Source organism: Channa argus, chromosome 4, assembly GCF_033026475.1.
Source record: "Channa argus isolate prfri chromosome 4, Channa argus male v1.0, whole genome shotgun sequence".
In the NCBI taxonomy this organism is placed as follows: Eukaryota; Metazoa; Chordata; class Actinopteri; order Anabantiformes; family Channidae; genus Channa; species Channa argus.
Window position 1 is genome coordinate 23315865 of NC_090200.1, and position 19800 is coordinate 23335664.

Below are 19800 nucleotides of genomic sequence, written 5' to 3' on the forward strand. Positions count from 1 at the left end.
ATCGGAAACTACACATAAACGTAGAGTGAGGGTGACCTAGTAAACTAAGAAGAATGAACACAAAGCAGACTAGGGAAACAAAACAGGCAGAGAATTGTGAAAACTAATGGGCAATAAATAAACCACAGTCCAAAACCAACTCACAATGAATCCCGTTCACAAAGAGTGATGTGGGATAGCTGGGTAAAGAACAGGAGACCCAGATTACATGAGTTCTGTTGTGGATCTGGCAAAGAGTGACTCTAGCAGAGGGTTAAAGTAGACAGCGCATAGGTGCAAACAATCAGGGTCGATGAGGTGAGTAAAGTGAGCGACATAACTAGAGAGAGAAAGTGGGACTGAAGGACTACAAAGCAAAAGCTGGAAAATAGGAAGCAGGGCTGGGAAAAAAACAGGGTGAGAGAGAAAATGAGACTGAGAGGGAGAATGAAGGGCAGAGACTGATGGGAAGCGAAAAGGAGACAGAAAAAGAGAAGGGGAGTGCAGGTGTCTGTGTGTGTGTGAATAGGTAAATTGGTGCAAGGAGGGCCAAAAAGTAAAGGTGGGCAGAGTTCAGTGTCAGAGCTATGACATTTCTAGTTTTCAACTTGTGTAGTACTGATTATTCTCACAGGTCATGATTTGTAATAATCACAAAATGTGAAAGAGATAGTCGTGTCCTGGATACACAATGACAAACCACACTTTTTTGTTCTCCCACAAAACTACATGCCAACAGGCTCCCTTATCGAAATATGTCTGAGCACAGGAGCTCTGTTCGTAGCTCTAATAACAGTCAGACTCATGGGTGTGTTTTCCACCTGCACACATGTATTAGAAAGTCAGTTGTTTATTCACTGCAAACAGTGTAAACCAACCTGATTCTGTGGTTAATGGTTCTTACAGAACCATCTGTGCAGATACTCAGTCATCCAGATCATTGTTATCCCAAAGCTCCCTATCAGTGGCAACTGGACTTGCATAACCTCTAATCAGTCCTTTAGAATCATGTGAGATAAATAGCCCCTTTAAATAAATTCAGCATAACAAATATTTAAAAAGGTGTACAGTAATAATGGAGGGGGCAGGTTGGATGATACTGCAATCACGCTTGTAACATAGGCCATGTCGTCCATCTTTATCACTACAGGTATCACCATGGCATAGAATAGAACAAGTTACTATGAAATTTGACCTCTGCATTTAACCCACCCCCCTCAGGAGAACAGTGGGCAGCCACAGGCAGTGCACAAGGAGCTAGAGCTGAGTGACTTGGTCAAGGTGCATGGGGTTGGGTAGGATCCTGCCAACTTCTGCAACCCAGCCTGGTACTCTACCTTTTGAGCACCTTTTGACATAAATTACATCTCTTCTATGCTGATTGCACAGAAACAACTACATCAGTTTCCACTGTTTGGTTTCCAAATTATTATTATTATTTTGCTTGTATCGCAACATTGTTTTATCGAGATACATCCATTGATTATAATACTACTACTATATTATTAATAATTACATTTATCACTTGTTATTATGTAAATATTATCCCTATATCTTATGTTTAAAATATTACTCTGTTATTACTGTGCTGTAAAGTTAAGTATCTCCAAAAAAAAAGAATTTTTATGACTGGGGAGCTGTCAATCATCCCATTGACTTGGAACAGATTGGCCACACGCCACAGAAGCTCCTGTGACTCGTCAGCATCTGACAAAGGGCTGAAAACCATGAGCCCCCTAGATTCAAGACCACCATCAAGACTACACACTCCTCTTATATCCAGTCAAAGCCAATGATAATGGGTAAATCCATCCACCCCCAAGGGCAGGCCATCGTAATCGCACAGGGAAAACCAAAGGGGACACTGGGTGTTGTATTTTGCATTCATGTACTGTAGTGTATGTGTGACCGCATGTGTATCTTTTTTCTGAAACTCTAGGGGACTGTTGCTGTGCAAATTTGCATTTGTTTTGCAACAAGTTACACACAAAGGATGACAGCCAACCCACAGTCTAGGTCAGGCACCAATGTTCATAATAACACATCAGACCAAATAAATAATTATTAAAAACAATCTTTATTGAAAGCCCTCTTCATATGCTTTATGTTAGCTTGAACAAAATTATAAAATTCCATAAATATTATGTTAAAGCAATTTTAAATTTCTTCCGATTACTTTTAAATAAAATGGGATTGGAAAAGTGCAACTGTGATCAGATAGTTTTTATCAATAACAAAACATAATAGCAGAATAATATTATGTGATGGCTTGCACCAATTCAGCCAGTTAAAAAAACACAAGAAATTAATCTGAGTAGGGAGATCAACAAGAATAAAAATAAATAAATAACTGCATCTTTTGCCAAGAATAATACAGTCAAATATCAGAAATGTTCAAAACTGATACATAGTAACTTTAAAGTGTGTCCAGTGTTTTTTTTTTGTGTGTGTGTGCATGTCATTCTGGAAAACACATGTAATTTAAATAGACTTATTCTGCCTAAAGAGAATATGAATTTGCATCACACCTTGTGAGACAGGAGCGCAATCTTGTGAGGTATGTGCTCAGCCTGTTATAGTGGTTCCACTGGGTCACCTGCATAACATTTTGTTTTATTTGAATAAACTTGTTTGTTTGTTTGTTTGTTTGTTTGTTTGTGGCAACACTTTTCACAATTATGATAGAAACTTACTACACACCCTCCAACTCACCAATAGAAATGCTGGAGCATTCTCACAAAATGGTGCATAAAATGAAAATTCCCATTCTCCACACAGTATTCTGTATAGTTCACTATATATTTTGCTGCAGTTTTCACTTTAAAAGTCACATTGTATATTTGGTTTTCATTAGGTCCCCATTCATTTACACATCCAGGACATGTCACATTATCTCTCTAGTTAAAATTTGTCAAGTCAGCTTTCAGGTTTTTAATTAAATCCACTTATTATGGGTATGTATTTCTTGCGTACAACTACCGTGGCGACTCCCTTTACATCCTTCAGCCTGTCAGAGTCAAAGTCCACCAGAAGCTTTCTCACACCAGTCCGCATGGGTGAGAAGGAGACCTTCGCAGACACTTTCTGGCCTGGAGAAACATCACCACTGAAACAGAAAAGAAAGACAGAGATCGATGAATGCTCAGGTTTATTCTAACCATGACACAACCAACTTATACTTTAGTATGTATGACTGACTTTCTACAGTGACATAAATACTTTCTATTGTATTTTATTAGTCAGTGCTCTGCACAAGCCTCAGAGTGATGACTGTTTATTCAGTACTTACTCAACATGGATCTCAGTGGCTTCCAGGAGACCAGCCCCCTCAACAGTGAACACACCACCCTTCAGAGGGGCCGATAAAGGATTGGTAAAGGAAATGTAGGCTGTGATTGTTTTCTGTAGCAACGCCTTCCCAGGCACCTGGGGGAAAAAGTTAAAGAGAAAGGTGCATATTACAGTGTAGGACATCAGTTTCCACATCTGACAACAGAAAACATCACACCTCACAAATCCCTAAATCAGTAATTGTTTTTTTTATATTAAATCTTGGCATAACAATCTTCTAGAATAATATGTGGGATGTTTCTAATGCACTTCAGGTTCGTAACAAAAAAGACACTGGTGTACTGCTGCTGTAGCTCATCTTCTCATGACTGAGAGCTGTTCAATCAAACACTTTTTATTGTAAGCAGTCATCTCCTTTTATTTGGACAAAAAAATAACTTTTGTCCAAAGATATCAGTAACTTCATGATCCGCCTATTAATACTGGACGTGCACACCCACCGTTACGAGAAGCTCAGGTGTGCTCAGTGGGATGTTGGCCACGGCCATGATAGGTTCATTCTCCCCTGGAGCCTCTACGAATGCCTTCACCCTGATCAGATGGTGCTCAGAGACACATCTGACATAATCGTCATAGTGCAGACGCAGCACTTCCCTGTGAGCTGAACGCACACGCATTCACACACACACATGTTGTAAAAACTACACAAGTGAGACACAGCCACTGCGGTTATTTGATTTTCTACTAACTTTGATGAGCTGGCACAGTAACACTGAGCATCTTCCTGTTGCAGTCCCCACGGTGGACAGAACTGTAAGTTACAGCCATCGCCAGCATGGTCAGCTGAGCCTTAGCTTCTTTATCGCCTTCATTCTTTATCTGTGGGTTCACAGATTAACTGTCTGTAAATTTTCATTCAAGATTTAATCCATCCATTTTTTCAATCGTTCATCCACTTACAATCTACATACCTCAATAAATACATCAAAGTCTGTCCCAAACACAGGCTTAGGATGCTTTATTGACAGATGCAGTTGTCCTGCTTCTGTACTCTCATCACTGACCCGGCGTCCTGCCTTCTCGTACACTTCTCTCTCCTTCAGGGATCCTGTGAGGAAGACACTCCATCACAACTACCCTCTAATTACAGTCAGATACAGTAGAACAATATACTATCAGGTCTTCTGTATGTGACTTGCAAACTAACCTTCAGGATATTTGTAGTCTAGAGTGAGGTCTTCTCTGTTGTCTCCATAAACACTTTTGGTGCTGATGTTCCTTCCCACATTACTCTGGTCCACTCTAATCTGTAGCAATGATCACAAACATCACTATCATATCTGATATCATCATAATCACATTTTTGTTTTTAAAAGTCAAGACTTTGATCAGTTAACGCAAATATGCATGTTCACTATGAATCTAATTTAAAGCCGATCAATTTAACTCTGCGTACATTTTGTTTTGCAAATTAGTTACCTTCCTCCGTTGTCCATCTCGTTGAACCATCCAGTAGACAATGTCAGCATTCACCTCAGCGAAGACAAACGGAGCATCGTACTTTACTCCCAGATTTCCCTCTTTAATGGCCTTTACTGGACACGGACCACAACAATACTCACCTGAAAAGGAAAAAGTCTTTCTGTCATGGATTTTTCGTTTTCTGAAAACTTGTCTTTTTAAACACTGATTCAGTTTGATTACAGGTAAGACCAAACAGCTTTGAAACCAACATTTTTACTATTTTTTAACACCTAAGAGCTTAGAAAACACAGTAAGGTGAGAAATGATAAATGTACCATCACTTGGTTCTTGTGGGGTGGGGTCCAAAACCTGCCAGCCATCATTTCCTTTGGGGAGATCATTTCTCTTTATCCAGGACTCCACCCAACAGTGGAAGTTCCTAAAATTACAGTATACTGCATTACTTTATGTAATACTACTAATGAATCAGCTTCCTCAAAATCTATGTATGCTTTGTCTGTATTCCTACCATGTACTCTCGTTTTTCTTAAAATTGTCAAAGTTTTCATCAAACATGATGTCTATAGCAAGGTTTCCATCCGTGTCATGGGCTGAAGAGAAGTTTGTGATGAGGCGTGTGGGGATTCCTAGACAGCGCAGCACTGTGAAACATACATTACATTATGACAGTTTGTACCTTTATTGTGGCTATGGCTTCATTGCTAAAGAGGGTTTGCTACTAACTCCTGTACACCTCATGTTACTGTGTTCTTCAGCAAGGCACTGAAATTAGGGTTTGTGTTACCATCATGCATGTTGAGTTAGATAAAAGCTTCTACTAAATGGTTAAATGTTTTCACCTCCTTTCCTTTGTCTTTTTAGTGTCATGCAGTGAGCGGACCTTTTTGGTAAAATAGATGTATAAATTTGTTCTTATTGTAAAGTGTTTCAATGTGTGACGCTCATTTCTGATGCTATTTATAATCAGAATTACAGTAATAAACTGTAGAACCCCACGAATCATGTGTCATCACTGATATGTGTGAAAGCTTCACCTGTGCAAGCAACTCCGGCAAACACCCAGCACTGGCCCCATTTGACCGCCCTGGCCCCAGCCTCGCTCCACTTCCGGAGGATGGGCACACTGCCGGTCCATCTACTTGGTGATACTCCATCAGAATACGGCTCGGACCAGCGACCGGACAAGACGCCTCTGTCGCCTACAGAGTTCACCTGGACATATGGAGTGAGCAAGTGAAGGGGATAAGTTCAAAGCTGTGACTTACTGCAAGTTTAAATACAGTATGTACATTTTTTATGTATTTCTGTGATTGTACTAGATGTTTAATTTTCATGATGGGGGTCACTGAGCAAGACAAGTTCAATGATATTAACATTTGTCAAAGACGCTAGAAAAGCCGACATCAGTGGTAACCTGAGGAAGCCTTTTAGGCCTTGCAATGGAATATGCCTTAGAGTAGTTATCCTAAAAACAGAGGAATCAAACCAAAAGCATCCCAGAGGAAAAGAAACCAAGGACAAAGGACAAGCATGACAGGCCCATTCAACAACTGAAGAACAAGAATGGATTGATTACATGAGCTGTGTGTCTCTAATGTCTAAAATGACATAAACAAAATAAGATTCAAGACCCATGATGCTCTAGTGTGGGAATAATATGGCGTCTAGTTTTCTGTTCAAATATGTGTGTGTTAAGTATTAACCTACAATGATCACTACTTTAATCAATTATAAAAAAAACAATACTGTGACAGTATTACATACCAAATTATAACAGCCAGATAAAAGTGCAAAATCTGATCATGTGTTACCACAGTGACAATGAAAATTAATGCAAATACATTTCCTTATACTGTTGTCAGTCCTTTTTCTTAAGCAAATGAGAACATTGTTACCATTGCAGAAATTATCCTGCAAATGTAGACAGGGTCCGATCTGTTCTCAATATCCCTCACGGAGTTCCTGAGGGCATTATTGGACTTGTCCAGGATTTCAAAACAGATGTCCATCACATTGTTCTCAAACTGAGAGAGAGAAAGAAACAGGGAGATCGTTTAGGAAACAAAACCAAGGAAAGAAACGTTTGTTGCTGAGTCAGAGATGCTTTCCAATATATTTAAAAAACTGATTTTACACATGATCAGTCTGTGTATGCGTGCATCTGCTCCACCACATCCTGTCTGTCAGTCTGCCAACTTATCCTGTCACTTTGCCTGTCTAACACACACTGCCTGTCTGTTTGTCCTCCTTTCTGCCTTCCCAGCCAGCTGCAAAGGGACAAGCCCTTGTTTGTGTGGTTTGGATACATTCTGACACCTCCAGCACACAAGTTTCCTCTGTCTGCTGTCTGTCACACTACTGTGACAATTCACACAGGTCACCCACTGGAGTGACAGATATACAGTACTCAAACCTTTCAATCAGTGGATATTTATGTGTGCTTTACCTGTCCATAATTCCAGGCCATGCTACTGATGTCATCCCAGGTCCCAGTGTAAATTAGTCCATGTTCATTCATAACATACTCCTGGAGCAGACTCTCATCAGGAAGGTACACCGCATCATCTAAGACACAAACAAGTAGCACAGAGAAGATGCATTTATTATCAACATAATAAATGGTGGAAAAAGCTGTCTTAGATGGACAAAGTTTAAATTCACATTTGGGTTGATATGTGGTAACAAGTATCTGTCATAGTGTTTATTTCTCTAAAAAAAACTAGGTAAAAGAAGCCCCTGGTGATTATACTCCTTAAATTTCTTTAAGGCAAATCATGTTGAAAACACATCTATTGTTTAGATTCTTTTTTTCTGCTGAGTCTGATTTTATGTTTAAAAGCTGTGGTACATGAGTGCAGTTAGAACAAAAAGAAAAAAGCAGATACAGAGAACATTTGGGTTTATCTTTTACCTTTGCACCATGGGTTGAAAAGCAGGTGAAATCTAATGATATTAGTTTTCTCTACAATGTGTCCATCTGGTGACATCAACAGCACAACCATGCGGTAATGGCCAATGATGGCATCTGCTGGACTGTGCAGAGTCAGCAGCATTTCTTCCTGCACTTCCTGCTGGTTAAACCACCACTTGTCTCCAGCCCCATTCTCCTTCTGAACCTTGAACACAGCCTCATCTCTCTCACCTGAAAGAAAGTTGACATGATTTATCATCTTACTGCTTATCAGAGGTTTTAAAAAAACAGCTTTTCCTAAGAACCTCCTCCCGCTCTTAAAGTGAACCTCAATGAGCATGATGGTAGATTTCTGAATCCACACAAGGAACAGATTTTCATAAAATATTGACATCAGCAAAATGTCTTAGAGCTTAGTGGGTTTTTTCTGTCCTTTTGGCTTATCCCATGATAAGGGTTGCCACAGCAGATCATTGTCTACATGTTGATTTGGCACATTTTTACATCAGATGCCCCTCCAAATGCAACCATCCCCAATTTCTACCAGGCTTGGACTGGCATTGCGCAGTTGGGTATGAGAATGGGCTGCTAGGGGTTCAGTGTCCTGACATATCAGGGATCGAACTACTGACCCTGTGGTCCATGGACGACTGCCTTACCAACTGAGCTAAAGCTGCCCCCTATCTTAGAGCTCAGTGTATATGCTACATTTTTCTACTTTAAATTAAATGGTGGACTCATAACAACAAAAATGTTAATACATTTTACCTAAACCTTCCATAGCTTAAATTTAAAAAAAAAAGTGAATGCACTAATTTAGGTCACTTCTGCAGAATCTTTGCCAGGTCATCTTAAAAAAGCATTATTAAAAAACGGGTGCTTGTCAACTGTACATTATTCTCATATTCATTATTAATCTTCTAAAAAGGCCAAAAGCAATAATAAACTGACACTGGTAACACATGTAGTCTATGTGGCCAAGTCTACAGTAAATCCTATTCCTCTATGCCACAGAGCTTCATTCTTTTAAAATACATATGAGTGAAATACATTGTTGCACTGTGTGACGTGATCCTTTACTATACCACATAAACACTACCAAAGAAGTAATACTAATTTAATCAATTTGAATTGCTTGTGTAGCATGTAAATATACATACAACATATATCCTTAAGTTAAGTCCATACACTGACAATGTAGATGTTTGGCTATAGTTTTATGTGTAAATGTGTTTTTCTTCAATGTACATCTGTATTTCAACATTGCAAATCAAAAAGCAAACTTACTAATTTATTGCTTAACTGACCATCGACTGTTTTGTCAAATGCACAAAAAAATTAAATTGGTCATATGTGATTACATCATTAGTCCTCCAGTGTTAAAAATGTTCATAGTTATTTAAAGGTACGGAATAAGATGGTACTTTATCTGGAAGAAAACAATACACTCCAATCCACAAGACTTACAACACAATTTCAAGCTTTGAGTTTGGTTATGTCTTTAAATTCAAGTGAAACGTTAATGAAAAAGTATTCTCTTATTTTACACTTTATCATTAGAACATTTTTTCTGGGCATTTATGCCTTTTTTGATAGTATTTTGTGACGAAATGACAGGAAACATGGGACAAGAAAGGGGCAAGGACAGCATGTCAAGAGGTGCTCTATTTGAATATACTGCCTGCATATAATGAGTTATAGGATAAATATATATTGTAAAGTGTTACCACAATGCTAATCTGTACATGCCTCAGTGGAAACAGTCTGTGTAAAGTTGCATCAGATCACTGTCAGGCAACACAATTTTTAGTGATCTCAGCAGAATTATTCATAAACTTGGGCTGTACTTACCAAGGTGTAGGACCAGCTCCAGGTGGTGTTTGGGGGGCAGAGAGCCAGAGCATTGCACTGTTATGGAGAAGGGCTGACCTCTGCGGACAATCAAGCGCTCCCGATCAATCTCCCTGGTGTGGTGAACCAAGTTGTTTTCATGACTTCTCAGATCCACATCAATAATCAAACCTAACAGGACCAACAGAGACAAAAAGTTGTGACATGACACAAATTTTGTCATGTCATTGTGTCACAAGTCAGAATGAAGTTGCTAATAAAGTTATGTTAGTTGAGACTTATATCTATCAGTACAGTAAATCTAAATTTACAGGGGCATCATGTAACCCTTGTGCAAAAAAGTCAACCTTTGTGACAGTGAAAACAATAATCAAATTCAAGTTTTTGAAAACATATCCTTGTTGGGCAAGACTTGTTTCCTCGCCTGAAGGCTTGTAGAGTATTGGCTGCTAGAATGAGGATGGGTCATATCACGACCAAGTGTTGGGTCATACATCAGCACATTTTTTACGCACACTGTAACCTCCCTTAAAGTTTGTAATGCAGACCACAGAAAGAGAGTGTAAGTAAAAGATGTAGACTGATCTTGATATGCTGAGAGTACAGAAAGACTGACAGATAAAATCACTTACTGCTGCTGTTGGCCATTGCAGATCTTCCTCCTGTCAAAGTCAGGTGAAATGTTTCTTGAAGTATCTTCAAATGTGTTGTTGTCTTTGTTTCATGCTCGGGGTCCATCACAGTCCTGTATTTATACAGTTCGCCACAGGCCCTCCCATCTCTTTGACGCACACTCACCCTAAAATATTCTCTCACTCTTTTGACCTCTGATGTCACTTACCAAAAACCTGGTCCTTGTGTGTGTGTGTGTGTGTGTGTGTGTGTGTGTGTGTGTGTGTGTGTGTGTGTGTGTGTGTGTGTGTGTGTTTAAGGGTGAGGAAGGGAAGGGACAGTGGTTGTGTGTATGTGTATGTTTGTTTGAGTGATAGTTTTGAGTGGGTTTGTCATTCTAGTTACAGCAAGAAAGACACTGGTATCTTTGTTGTTATATATGTTGAAGGGTGGATGTTAGTACATGCACATATTTGAGAATGACCATGTTAAAGGCTAATACACTAGGTTACAGCCAAATAGATATGACTAACATCCAGTAACAACTTCTTATGTCAGACTAAAATAAATATGCGTTAGTGGGCTTCAGTCTTTGGACATTACACAAGAGCCATTTTTCTAATCAGAATGTGCACAGTGTTCTCATTATGATAGGACAGGACAGCAATGGATGAAGCACATTTAACATATAAAGTTAAATTTACTTATTTGTGTCCATACATTTTCTGTCAGATTTAGAGAGCAGTTTCACAAGGCCACTAGCACAGCTGAAAAACCATAATTGAGAGAAGATTTATTTCACATAGTTTTATTATAAAGATTGTTATTGAGCTAGATGTCCCAACATGTAACGGTAATTTAGTTTAATCGAGTGACAAGCTAATCTTTGGGTTGAGTCACATATGACTTGATCCCCACGTTGAATAAACAAACACATCCCATGATTATTCAATAACAGATTTTTTGTATTTTGCAACCAAATTTTGCCTACTTCATCGTTGAGTTCTTGTAAAAGACTCAAGTCAAGTCAAGAGCTTTGACAAAAGTGTGGCAGTAACCAATCAGGAGTTAAAGCCATTTCTGCAGCTGTTTCTAGCTGCTACTTGTTTGTGGGTCTTTCTGCCTTCAGTCTAAATAATAGTTTTATCATCTAAATTTGTGTTTTTTTATGACAACATTTCTCAACAAATATTTAGCCCCAGATCTATAAGTCAACCTTTTGTTTGTCCATCTGTCTGTCCCTCTTTTGTGCACACAATATCTCAGGAATAAATTAAGGGGATTTCTTTGAATTTGACACAAATGTGTACTTGGACTCGAAGATGAACTGATTTTGGTAGTAAAACGTCAAAGGTCAGTATGCCTCTTTTATCCCCACAATTTTTTGTGAATGCAATATCACATTAATGCCTCACAAGAATGTCTTTAACTTTAGCACAAACATGCAACAGGACAAAAGAATACACTGAATCAATATAAAACTCAATGGTCAATGTCACTCTGGCCTCATGTCCATCCATTCATGTGAGTGTGAAATCTCAAAACTGGTCAAAGTGAATTTCTTCTAATTTTCTGCAAACATCCACTTGGGCTCAAGTATGACCTGATTAGTACTTGTTATCTGATGCCAAAGGCCAAGGTCACTGTGACCTCACATAATGTTTGGGAATATGATTTCATAGGAATGCTTTGAATGAATTTCTTCAAATTTGAAACAAACATCCTGTTGGACTCCACAATAAATTTCTTGTGCTCTGGTGGCCCTAGGTAAAAGGTCAAAGTCACAGTTACATCATTTCAGTCTTTTTTGTCCCTCCCATCTTTGAAATCACAATATTACAGTAATGGCATTAGCACAAACTTGGCACAAACATCCATGGGGGTTAAAGGTCAAAGATTAAGGTCACTGTCCATACTTGTCAACATATATCTCAGAATTGAATTACAACTGACACAGACATCCACTTGGACTCATGGATAAATATGAGCCTGGAAGGACATGCATGTAAACTGCAACTTCAGTGGTATACAACTTCAGTGTTTATAAGGTTTTTGGCCCCTTTTCGCCCCTTAAAAAAGTGATTTTTCCCTGCTACAGTATCCTTCCTCAAAGACTATTTCTGCTCTTCAGTCTCTGGTAGGATTAATTTAGCTTCCAGATTAAGCTGCCAGATTCTAAGACAGATCTTTGCTGTACTTCCTCTGCTCTCTTAAAAAAGAAACTCACTTCACATCACATACCATTCTGACACTTTTCTTGGTCTACTGCTCATTTTTTTTGACTTGATATTTAAATGAAAACATGAAACATAGAAATATTTCCTTAAAAATTGTAAGACTGAGACAAGTGTATTTGTATGTATAATTCTGGTAGATTTACATAGTATAGATTTTCTCTATATAATTTATTAAAGCATATGTCTGGTTCTATTAACAAACCAAACTGTTGGAAAATCAAAGGTTAGTTAATACAGATTAAGCTGTTTTTTTGACTTAGATGTTTAGACTTGACTAAGTTCAAACTCAAAACTGCTGTGGACAGATCATCCATCCACATTCATACAGAATATTAATGAATTTAAAAGGGTTTGACCTACAGTTCAAATGTGTGTGTGAAACAGAAATCACCTCTTTCATCAGAACTAATTCCCAATAACAAATGCTGACAAATGCCGGTAGAAACCACTTTATTTGTTAAATCAAAGATAAACAGCTTTATCTTCCCTTCCAGGGTCACCACAGTGGAACATGTTCCACACAATGATTTGGCATGTGTTTTCATGACGGATGCCCTTCCTAACGCAACCCTACCATTTGTTTTTTTTATCCGGGTTCAGGACTGGTTCCAGGGTTGCCCTTGGTGGCTGCGCGGGGCTACACCTGGTGGGGTGGGATTCAAGCCCACAGCCCTCTTCATTTCAACCCAATTCTGTACCACTGACCCACCAAGCCACCCCGCTTTGTTTTTTTAAATATTCTATACTTATTTCTTGGATTTTCTAATGAAATCTTAATAAAGAGATAAACCTAAAGAGATAAAGGCTTTGGTTTATCAGAACCAGTATCATTCTTTATGCATAGTGTTAACCTAGAAAGTAGTCACGCTTTATTTTAATCAGTTGGCTTTTACAGTTTTAATTATTACGTAAATGAGCCCTACTACCATCAAAAAGTACCCATCTACCCATCTAACTCCTAGCTACAGACCTTTCTGTAATAACAACCTGTTGCCGGTTCTTGCCGTGATATTTTCCCTGCTCATTTTCCACCTGGTGCCTTTTTTTGCCTTTATCTGCTCCCATTGTGTACCAGCCTGTTGCTGGACAAAGCCTATTTGTTGATTTCAATTCCGTTTTATTACTGCCTGGGCTTTTGTGCCTGAAATTGATTAGTTTGATTGACATTTTAGATTTAGATTTAGAGAATTTGATTCAATATTTGTTTGGAGCAAAATGAAACTGTTAATTTGCACATTCTCACTCCTATAAAAGAGGATAAAAGACCACTGAAGTGCATAGCATTTTTAGTTCCTTCCCATGTATGTGTCACTGTGTTATCACTCTGGTGTGATAAGAAGGCTCAGGTCAAAGACTTAGTTTTCCCGAAACATGAATGTGGCAGCATTCCACAGCTCAGCATCATAGTGATTAACACATTTTTCCTGTCAGCCATGCAGCAGCAGCAACCAAATGATGCCCCAGCCTGAGAATATCTGACAAGTTTTAATTGTCTAATATGGATATTGATGTGGAGAGACTGGTTAAAGACGTGTGTACTAAACCAGTGTTTTTACGCTGGATGCCCTTGCTCACACAACTCCCCCAATTTCTACTGGGTTAGTGTGACTAATTCACAAACGATACATATTGACTATCTAGCAACTCAATATAATGTGTCATTTTACTTTATTCCTTATCCATATTGTGACCCTACTCAGACAATCATGAAATGAAGAGTCATTTTACTTTTTTACTTTTTTGTGACCCTAGTTGGAGAATCATGAAATAAAGAAGTAGTATGAAGTATCCACTCAGTTGTGTCACTTTACTTGACGAAACGAAAAGGAAATCTAATGAGGAACACTGAATGAGCTGCGGTTAGTTTTTGCTAATTAGCAGCTGATTCACAGTTATTGGGAATTACTTCGGATGAAAGAGGTTATTTCTCTTTCACACACATTTGAACTGTTAAGAACAGATAAGTACAAATTCAAATTCTGACACTTTTCTTGGTCTACCTCTCATTTTTCATTTTTTCATAATAAATATGGATGGTAACACTTTACATTACAGTCCGTGATTTAGGTCTGCTGACCTACAGTGAACTTACTGGGTGTACTGGGTGTAAAATGGTGTACCTCCACAGTATCTAAGGATACATATTTGTTGTTATTTGATAACAATAAACAAACTTTGGGGAATATTGGGGTAAGAAATGAAACTAAAAAAAAACATACCTACAGTGTGCGTATTTTGAAGTTAAGGGGCAGTTATTAAATATTATATGATAGGGGTGAACACTTATGATGTAACTGCTGTGTAACTACAAATAAGAGGAGGGTATGAAGTTCCATTTTAAATTACAGCCCTCATTGTTTGTATTTATGGTGTAACTACAGGTAACAAATGGGACTAGAATTATAATTTTTTGACAAAATAAATAGCAATTATGCTTTTAATTTTATTGCCTCAAAACATGAAAAATCAGATGAACTCTAGTATCCTAAACCACTAATTACCATACCATTACCACCATTAATAATTAAATATTACATTATAGGTGCAAAAGGTTTAAAGTGGACCCTCTTACCCTTTTCGTATCTGTAGTTACACCATAAGAATTTGCACGCATCATGTAATATTTAATAAGTACCCATAACTACAAAATACTTACACTGTTACCCCTGTTATTCTGCAAAATTTGCTTATTGTCATAAAGTAACAACAAATATACACTGGTGTTATTAATAAGTACAAAGTAAGTTCACTGTACTTACCCCTGTAAGTCACAAGCTGTAATGTAAAGTGTTTCCCTAGATAAACAGCTTTCGCCTTGTCCTTTCCAGGGTCACCACAGTGGAACATGTTCCACACGTTGATTCGGCATGTGTTTTTAGGACGGATGCCCTTCCTCCCGAAACCCTACCATTTTTTTGTCCAGCAACAGGCTGGTGCACAATGGGAGCAGATAAAGGGAAAAATGTTCAAGGTCCAAAATGAGCAGGGAAAATATCACGGCAAGAACCGGCAACAGGTTGTTATTAGAGAAAGGTCTGTAGCTAGGACTTAGATGGGCAGATGGATACTTTTGATGGTAGTCGGGCTCATTTACGTAATAATAAAAACTGTAAAAGCCAACTGATTAAAATAAAGTGTGACTACTTTCTAGGTTAACACTATGAAAAAAGAATGATACTGGTTCTAATAAACCAAAGCCTTTATCACTTTAGGTTTATCTCTTTATTAAGATTTAATTAGAAAATCCAAGAAATAAGTATAGAATATTTAAAAAACAAAGCGGGGTGGCTTGGTAGTTCAGTGGTAGAGAATTGGGTTGGAATGCAGAGGGCTGTGGGCTTGAATCCCACCCCACCAGGTGTAGCCCCACTCAGCCACCAAGGGCAACCCTGGAACCAGTCCCGAGCCCAGATAAAAAGGGTTGCGGCAGGAAGGGCATCCTGCTGTGGACAGGAGATCATCCATCCACATTCATACAGAATATTAATGAATTAAAAAGGGTTTGACCCACAGTTCAAATATGTGTGTGAAAGAGAAATAACCTCTTTCATCAGATGTAATTCCCAATAACTCTGAATCAGCTGCTAATTAGCAGTGTTCCTCATTAGATTTCCTTTTTGTTTCGTCAAAGAAGTGACACAACTGAGTTCACACTTCATACTTCCTCTTTATTACATGATTCTCCGACTAGGGTCAGAAAAAAGTAAAAAAAGTAAAATGACACATTATTCTGAGTAGTTCCTAGATTGTGCCAGCCCACCTGTGCTTTTCTTCTCTGGGTCATAGGTGCAGCTGCGTAATAATAATAATAATAATAATAATAATAATAATAATAATAATAATAATAATAATAATAATAATAATAATAATAATAATAATAATAATAATAATAATAATAATCGCTTTTTTTATAAAGCCCTTATCAAACAATGTACAAAGTGCTGTACAATAAAAAGGAAAATAAAGATGAATAAATACATAAAATTAGGTTAAATATAAAATCAAAGAAAAGCACAAGGTAAAATACATCAAGTGATATAGGTAGAATATAATATTTATACTAAAAAAAGCATCTCACATCTCAGGAAAGACAACTCGATAAAAATGTGTTTTCAGACGAGACTTCAAAGATCACACTGACTCTACCAGGAAGTGCTTTCCTCAGGCAGGTCATTCCACAGTTTTGGAGCCACGATGGAAAATGCTCTATCCCACTTGATTTTTAACTGGGAAGTTGGAACAGACAAGGCATCGTCTGATGATCTTAAGTTTCATAATGGCAGATATGGAATTAAAAGATCAGAAACATAGAATGGTGCAAAATCATGCAGTACTTTATAAGTAATTAATAAAATCTTAAAATGTATCCTAAGATGAACAGGGAGCCAATGTAGAGCTGCAAGACAAGGAGTAATGTGACTGAACTTCCTGGTTCTAGTCAGGAGCCGAGCTGCTGAGTTCTGAACAATTTGTAGGTGTTTCAAGTCGTTTTGGTGAAGTCAATAAAAATAGACTATTGCAATAATTTACACGAGAGGAGATAAAAACATGAATAATAGTCTCAGCATCATTAAAATTTAACATAGGTCTGATTTTTCCAACGTTCCTAAGATAATAAAAGCAGGACTGAACTAGTTTAGAGATGTGATACTCAAAACTCAAGTTGCAGTCAAATAAAACACTAAGATTTCTGGCAACTGGCTTAACGAATTTTAATAGAGGCCCTAAGGATGGGAGTTTATTACTGAAAATATTTTGAGGTCCAATAATGAGAATTTCTGATTTATTTGAATTTAATTGAAGAAGATTTAAGGACGTCCAGTTTCTAATATCAAACATACAATCTTGTGAAATATTATGTCTGCGTATAACATCACCCAGTGGAAGCGTGTAGATTGAGAAAAGACTTGCGCCAAGTATCAATCCCTGGGAAACACCATACTCAGAGGGGGACAGGGATGACATAAAATTGTCAATGGAGACACAAGATTTCCTATCAGAAAAATATGAAGCAAACCAGTTTAACGCTGTGCCTGATATACTCACCCAGTGCCTTGGTCTATCTAACAGAATATTATGATCTACTGTGTCAAATGCAGCATTTAAATCCAACAGCACTAGGACAGAGCACAAGCCAGAGTCAGCTCTAATTGTAAGGTCATTTGTGACACATAGAAGAGCTGTCTCTGTGCTGTGGTTTTTTGGTTATTTGTTTCAAAAACTGTCAGCAACTGCTGTGTGACCAATTTCTCTAGAATTTTAGAGACAAATGGAAATGGGGCGGTGCTGTCCAGGATTGAAGGATCAAGACCAGGTTTCTTTAAAATGGGATGTATGCAGGAGACTTTGAAATAATCAGGGACACAACCAGAACTCAGTGATGTGTTGATATGATAAGCAAGCATGGTGCTAAGCAGTCTAAAACTTTCAGTAAAAATTTTATTGGAATATTGTAAAGTGGACTAGTTGATGTTTTCTGAATGAGCTATTGTATCGAGTAGGTTAGACAGTGTAATGGGAGAGAAATAATTAAGGGAGCTCCGTTAAGGTCAGACCACATTCAGAAATTTAGCATTTTGAGTGATACCACCCCTATTTTTCTCCACTTTGGAAATAAAGTGTGAAAAAAGTTATTGCAATCAGCAACACAATTGACAGAGGCATGAGGGGGTAGACGTTCAACCAGCCTATCAACAGTATGAAATAGAAATCTGGGATTCTGACCATTGCCATAGATCAGTTGTGAGAAGTAAGAGGCTCTGGCATCCTTCATCATCCTACTGAAAATGAATACATTTTCTTTCATTATAATAAAATGTACTGTAAGACCAGATAAGACTTCCATTTATGCTCAGCCCTTCTACATACTTGTTTACAATTTTGTATGTTCTCATTAATCAATGGTTGCTTTCTGGTCAATAGATCAGGTCTGTTTCTTAAAGAAGCTATACGGTCTAAGGTTGAAATGCAAAGTGACTTGAAAGAATCAACCATTTCATTAGTGCAGGTGGAAACAATGAATGCCACATCCGCAAAATTAAAGAGTACAAAACTTAATGGCATAATGCTCATTGAACACACATGAAGACTTGGGATGTCGAGAGTCCCTGATGTAATTAACAGCTAAAAACAATAGGCTTATGATCAGATACAAACAAATCCAAAATGTTCAGTTCAGTAGCACTTCAAAGAAAGAGAGTTCACTAGATGATAACTGTTTGCATTTAAGGAATTTCCTGTAAGTAGAAACAAATCCACCACCACATCCACTGGCTCTGGGGCAACTACATTTGTCATAACCGGTGGGGCACAGCTCAGCCAGCTCACTGTGCTCACCCGGTCGTAGCCAGGACTCTGTGATAAATGAGAAATCTAGGTCCATAGAGGGGATCAAATTATTAAGAATGAAAGTCTTCTAAGAGAGAGATCTCACATTAATCAAAGCCATCTGCGGCTTCCTGTGTTTTATTAATGTGGGTGCTGGTCCTGGGGCTTTAGTTAAAATCTTTATAAGATATATGAGGTTCTAGAGGTTTCTCAGTGCATTACTGGACAACAAACACTGGACTATAAACTGTTGTCTCCTCTGCTCCTGGGTGTTGCTGTCAGACAACCCTCTGCCACAGGCATTTCACTAGGACTTGTGTGATCCCAGGACTTACAATCATTTTAGAGACTGCAGCCTCATGCCCATAGTATTTACTCCTTGTTTACTCCTTGACTCCTTACTCCATTGTATGTTTCTGTCCCTCCTTCTTGTGCTTTATCCATCAAGTGATGTCTACCATCTTGTCGAGTGTACATACTTCACTGCTGGACTCTCGATACTGGTGGCAAAATTCATGTTAAAAAGTTGTTATTGCCCAACAGGCCTGACCTGAAACAAAAGATAAAGGCAATAAAAAAATTTATAATGCTTGGTGTAGGATTCCTTACCGTAGATACTTAAGTTGAACCCAAAATTAGAAGCATATTAATATACACTCAGGGAGCACTTAGTCATAGTGGACATCATAATGCATTCCAGTATGACTCCACAACCCATTTCGACCTCAATAATAAACACATAGAATTATCACCTTTCTGACAGTTTCATCTTAAAAAGTGAGAAACTATAATGTTTTAAAGTATAATGTATGGCAGAGCGGCTGAATTGGAATGCATTCAAGTGTACAGGTGTACCTAATGAAGTGGTCAAAGAGTATGAGCTGCTCCTGACATCTAGTGGCGAAAACTGTAGTCCAGGTTTTTACTGAAAGTTGGGATTAGTGCATGAATATTGCAGATATGTTGCAGATATAAACCTAACAAGTGAGTAACAGAACCATCTGTTATCTACGATAAAGTAAAATCTTAATCATCTTTTCAAGTACTATTTGATGACTAAGAGTGCTGAGTTTCATGTACTTTAATCGAGTAAAACTGAACTCAACC

At 38.1% G+C, this 19800-nt stretch overlaps 1 protein-coding gene across 1 annotated transcript; it reads right to left on the reverse strand.

Moving 5' to 3' along the window:
• Positions 1–2429: 2429 nt before the first annotated feature.
• tgm2l (transglutaminase 2, like) lies at positions 2430–10673 on the reverse strand. Its single transcript, XM_067502760.1, has 15 exons — positions 10150–10673; positions 9518–9688; positions 7667–7897; positions 7202–7320; positions 6651–6779; positions 5790–5967; positions 5264–5396; positions 5070–5173; positions 4750–4892; positions 4478–4577; positions 4242–4378; positions 4020–4149; positions 3771–3931; positions 3269–3405; positions 2430–3085 (listed from the first exon to the last, which is right to left on the reverse strand). The coding sequence occupies exons 1-15, from the start codon at positions 10253–10255 to the stop codon at positions 2911–2913; spliced, it is 2154 nt and encodes a 717-aa protein (XP_067358861.1). The 5' UTR covers positions 10256–10673; the 3' UTR covers positions 2430–2910.
• Positions 10674–19800: the final 9127 nt, after the last annotated feature.

Coding starts and splice junctions, on each gene's coding strand:
- tgm2l (XM_067502760.1), bottom strand. CDS start 10,255: ATGGACCCCGAGCATGAAACAAAGACAACAACACATTTGAAGATACTT. Junction 5,968..6,650: donor GCAGGATAATTTCTGCAATG/GTAACAATGTTC, acceptor CCATATGTCCAG/GTGAACTCTGTAGGCGACAG. Junction 5,397..5,789: donor TGCCGGAGTTGCTTGCACAG/GTGAAGCTTTCA, acceptor TATGTTTCACAG/TGCTGCGCTGTCTAGGAATC.